Source organism: Labeo rohita, unplaced genomic scaffold (genome assembly GCF_022985175.1).
Source record: "Labeo rohita strain BAU-BD-2019 unplaced genomic scaffold, IGBB_LRoh.1.0 scaffold_1347, whole genome shotgun sequence".
Taxonomy (NCBI): Eukaryota; Metazoa; Chordata; class Actinopteri; order Cypriniformes; family Cyprinidae; genus Labeo; species Labeo rohita.
This window is the reverse complement of record NW_026127502.1, coordinates 11888-16638: the sequence shown is the minus strand read 5'-3', so window position 1 is coordinate 16638 and position 4751 is coordinate 11888. Positions and strand designations below refer to the sequence as shown.

Sequence of the window (4751 nt, the reverse complement as noted above, 5' to 3'; positions counted from 1 at the left end):
GACTGATCCGGCTTACAGTTTTCATAAACCAGACTATCAAAACCACCAAAAATCCCATAGACTTAATCGATGGAATGTTCAAATGAGCCAACACTCTTCAAACTCCAACTGACAAAATTCAAATCTTAACTCCCAGAATCCCTTGAGGTTCAATCAAGCGTCCCTTCTATGTACTATTTGTAATCAATTTAGGCTCATTTAAGCTTCCACTCTAATATTTCTAATCTATCTAGCTATCTAAATCATGTTAGCAACATGCTAGTGACATGACAATCATGATACAAACATACTAGTAACTTGTTATCATGCTAACATGCTAGTAACTTGCTAATCATGCTAACAACATGTTAGTATCATGTTAATCATGATAGAAACATGCTAGCAACATGCTAGTAACATGCTAATCATGCTAACAACATGCTACTAACTTGCTAATCATGCTATCAACATGTTAGTAACATGTTAATCATGTTAGAAACATGCTAACAACATGTTATTAATATGCTAATCATGCTAACAACTTGCTAATAACTTGCTAATCATGCTAGCAGCATGCTAATCATGCTAACAACATGCTACTAACTTTGCTATGCATGCTAGCAACGTGCTTGTTACATGCTAATCATACTAGAAACATGCTAACAACATGCTAGTAACATGCTACATGCTAATCATGTTAGAAACGTTCTAGAAACATGCTAATCATGCTAACAACATGTTAGTAACTTGCTAATCATGCTACCAGCATTCTAGTAACTTGCAAATTGTGCTAACAACATGCTAATCATGCTAACAACATTGTAATCAGCCTATAAAAATATAAGCAACAAGCTAATCATGCTAAAACATGTTAACAACATATTAAATCTTGTAAGCAATGTGTTAAATCATGCTAGCTGCTTTCATACTTGTACAACTGCTTCAAACTTTCAGGCTAGGCTTTCTCAAGCCAACTTAAAGATTGTTCTCAAACTTTACTCATCTACTTTAATTTTGTCATCAGATGAGCTTAAAAACAGCAAAGTGAGGGGGGAAAATCTGTATTTTTCTAGATCAGTAAAGGACTCAAAAGTTAGAAAAGGATTTAGTAAAGGATTAATATTTACACATATTCTTTATTTTTTTTATTTTTCTCCTTCCTCTTATGGCTAATATTTAACTTAAATATAGTTATTTCAAACACTTGATTTAATTAAGCTAATAATGTATTATTTAACTCCTGTATTTGAATTTTACTGTATGTGTACATATCCACCTATCATTTCACATATCAAACATTTACCTGTGTATCATCCCTGTGACTTATGACATCCTTGACATCCAGTAAAGTTTAAAAGCAGGGCTCTTTCTGGAACTTCACAAGATCTTCCTCTGAGATTCCGAAAGCAACTATCTAAAAACCAAGGTGAGTTTTTAGCACAGAGACCTACTGATTAACTTTGTCTTTAAAATACATTGAGAATCCACAGTGTTCAATGTATGAGTGCAGACCATTAACTTTTGCTGCTTATTCATTTTCAGGTTCATCATGGCAATGCTGAGAAGTCTTTTACTACTTTTCATTGTGTTCTCCATAGGGAATGCAGATGGTAAACAAAACATTTATTTATATAAACCCTCATTATTCCATTTAAAAGCTTGTTTTGCCAAATCTTTGGCAGTTTGTAGCTTTATGGAGTGGGATAGTAGGAAAACTACAGCATTCTATTATTTTATTAGTATTTGCATAATAAGAGTAATAATGTGAATTTTACAAGACTAACCTTTATACTGGATACAGTTGATAGAGTTGAACAATGCCCCTATGGATGGACAAATTTTGGAGTCCGATGCTTCAAGTTCTTCCCTCAGGCAGTTAACTGGGTCACAGCAGAGGTAAAGTGTTAGTTACAACAAGGTGCTTTTATTTTTTATTATTTATTATTATTTTTAAAGTAAGTAATTTTTTAAGTAAATATATAATATATATATATATATATATATATATATATATATAAATTTGACAGAAAAACTATTACTGAGCAAAGTAAAGGGATTGTTCACCCAAAAATGAAAATTTGATGTTTATCTGCTTACCCCCAGGGCATCCAAGATGTAGGTGGCTTTGTTTTTTTCAGTAGAACACAAACAAAGATGTTTACCTCAAACCGTTGCAGTCTGTCAGTCATATAATGGTAGTCAAAGGGACCCACAGCTTTGAGAGTCAAAAAAACATACACAGACAAAACCAAATGACCCTCAAAGCCGTGGGTCCCATTGACTGCCATTATATGACTGAAAGACTGCAACGGTTTGAGTTTTAAATCTTCATTTGTGTTTTACTGAAGAAACAAAGCCACCTATATCTTGGATGCCCTGGGGGTAAGCAGATAAACATCAAATTTTCATTTTTGGGTGAAATATCCCTTTAATCAAAGCAGATTTTGGTGGACTAAATGTTGTTTAAAAAGTAATTTACACTTTTTCTAAAAAGAATATTTTGTATTCATAATAAAAAATGTATCTTTAGAAAAACTGCCAAAAGGAGGATGCAAATCTCGCATCTGTGCGCAGTAAACTGGAGAATGATTTTCTGACGAGTCTGTTGCCTTCTACTTTCACACTATGTTGGATTGGTGCTCATGATGGTGAACAAGTAAGTTAAGTTGTGTGGCCTAAAGAGACTTTTAAAGAGACTTTTGTCTAAAGTGAAATTTCTAGTTTCTAATGAAGATGGTTTAACTTCTTCAAAGGCAAACTAAATGACCTTCTTTATGGAGTCTGATTACAGTAGTTCTTATAACTAAGAACTTATATGGGCTCTGATAATAACTGTCTTTGCTCTTTAGGAAAAAGCATGGCTGTGGAGTGATGGATCTGCCTATGACTACACCAACTGGTGCTCTGGGGAACCTAACAATAGTGGTTCAGTCGAGCACTGTGCAGAGATCACCTGGAGCTGTAAGAATGCAGTGTGTTTTTTACTGTCAAATATTTACTTAAAAGTAACATAAAATTGCTCATTTTTAAACACTACTTTAATGATTTGAATAACTCATTTTATATTTCCACCCTACAGCTCGCCATTGTTGGAATGACAGAACCTGTTCACACTCAATTGGCTATGTTTGTGCTAAAGATCTGTGAGATCATATGCAGTCATTCTGTTATTTTGATTGTACTAAATTTACATTTTCCAATCTTATCTTTACAAAATGTTCTGAACTTTAATTTCTTCCTACTTACACATTCCTCAAATCAATAAAAGCATTAAAGCAAACCTTGTATGTTGTTGTATCTTGTATGGTGTTAAATTAAAATTATGTGTAATATTTTTGTGAGCATAGGGTTATTAGAATGGCATTCAGCATTAAGTGATGTGTTTGTTTGTTTCTTTGTTTTACTATGTAGGTACAAAAAAACCAATTTGTATTTTGCCATTTTAACGCAATTCTCAGGCCTAGACAAATAAAGAAAAGTTTGGTTTATATGAAAACATTAAAATACACCCTATATGTCATTATCATAGCTCATTGAGAATGTAAAAAAAAAAAAATAATTTGTGACAATAAATTGAATTAAACACTAGTGCATTAAATATTTGAACAACCCTTTCAAATTACTATAATAAAAATTAATGTTGATTCATTTTTAATTGCTGATCTTCAGCCTTCATCCACAATGGCAATACTCTTCACATAATGAACAGTGTTTACGCAGAAGCAATGTAAATAAATGTATTTTGACTTAAACCATTTGATAAAGAGAGTCAAAATTTTCACAGAGCATTCAAAATAAAATGATCAACACACCTGTTGTCCCGGTTGTGTGACACAAACATACACACACAACAAAGTTGATGAAGAGTCACAGTCTTTAATAATCCACACGGTAAATTCCAACAGTCCAAACACAACCTTTATACTGACTAAACTCTAAATAAATCATCCACTTAGCTGTCTGAAGGAGATGTAAACAGGCAGGCCAGAGGCATGGCAAGGTGACACAGCCTCTTGTTCCCTCTTGGGGAACCATGGTTACATGCATAGCCCAGAACTTCCCCTTCTAGGGAACTCAGTGCTGAGTCTCCCTCTAGAGGACACATTGGGGAACAAAATGCCAACTATGCCATTGCCAAAGCACATGCCTGATGACCTGGCAGAAGCATGAAGGAAGCAACAGACATGCACCAGACCTTTCTTCAGAAAGTACCATGCTTCTGACGCCAGAGGCCGCTAATGGAACTTAGCAGAGATGGGAGAACCCGAATAAATAAAGGGGAATAGCCCACACAAGTCAGACACATAGCCATCCTCAAATAGCTACACTGTCAGAAAAAAAGGTACCGCAGGCGTACAGTTTTGTTCCTAGGGGAACAAAAAATATAATTGTACCTTTAAAGGTCCTCAATAGGTCCTTAGGGTACAATTATGTTCTCAAAATGAGTTATAAAGGTACAACTTTTCAGATTCAGATCTGATAGGTACATTTTTGTACCTTGGATTTATTTTATTTTTATTTATATATTTATTTTAAGTTTATCCCCAATTAGAGTAGGTCTAACTATGTGTTTTTATTTTTTATTTATTAATTTAATGCGTGTCAACTCATGATAACATGAAAGACACTTTATTAAATTACTTTAAATGTTAAAAATATATTTTCAAACCTTGTACGAAAGCCTACAACCACTTGTCTCCTACCTGTAAAATGAGACAGTTATAAATAACAAACATAATGCTAATGAAATTATTAAAATATTTTGAATAACT

At 33.6% G+C, this 4751-nt stretch overlaps 1 protein-coding gene across 1 annotated transcript; it reads left to right on the top strand.

Moving 5' to 3' along the window:
• Window positions 1–1267: 1267 nt before the first annotated feature.
• On the top strand, window positions 1268–3141 carry LOC127158115 (ladderlectin). Its single transcript, XM_051101266.1, has 6 exons — window positions 1268–1405; window positions 1522–1589; window positions 1781–1875; window positions 2510–2635; window positions 2829–2940; window positions 3059–3141. Exons 2-6 carry the CDS (start codon window positions 1529–1531, stop codon window positions 3124–3126), a joined length of 462 nt encoding a protein of 153 aa, XP_050957223.1. The 5' UTR covers window positions 1268–1405; window positions 1522–1528; the 3' UTR covers window positions 3127–3141.
• Window positions 3142–4751: the final 1610 nt, after the last annotated feature.

Bases quoted from the DNA above. Each gene is read 5' to 3' on its own strand.
- LOC127158115 (XM_051101266.1), top strand. From the start codon at position 1,529: ATGGCAATGCTGAGAAGTCTTTTACTACTTTTCATTGTGTTCTCCATA. The intron at 1,590-1,780 runs GTAAACAAAACA...TACTGGATACAG, and splicing joins CTCCATAGGGAATGCAGATG to TTGATAGAGTTGAACAATGC. The intron at 1,876-2,509 runs GTAAAGTGTTAG...ATGTATCTTTAG, and splicing joins TTAACTGGGTCACAGCAGAG to AAAAACTGCCAAAAGGAGGA.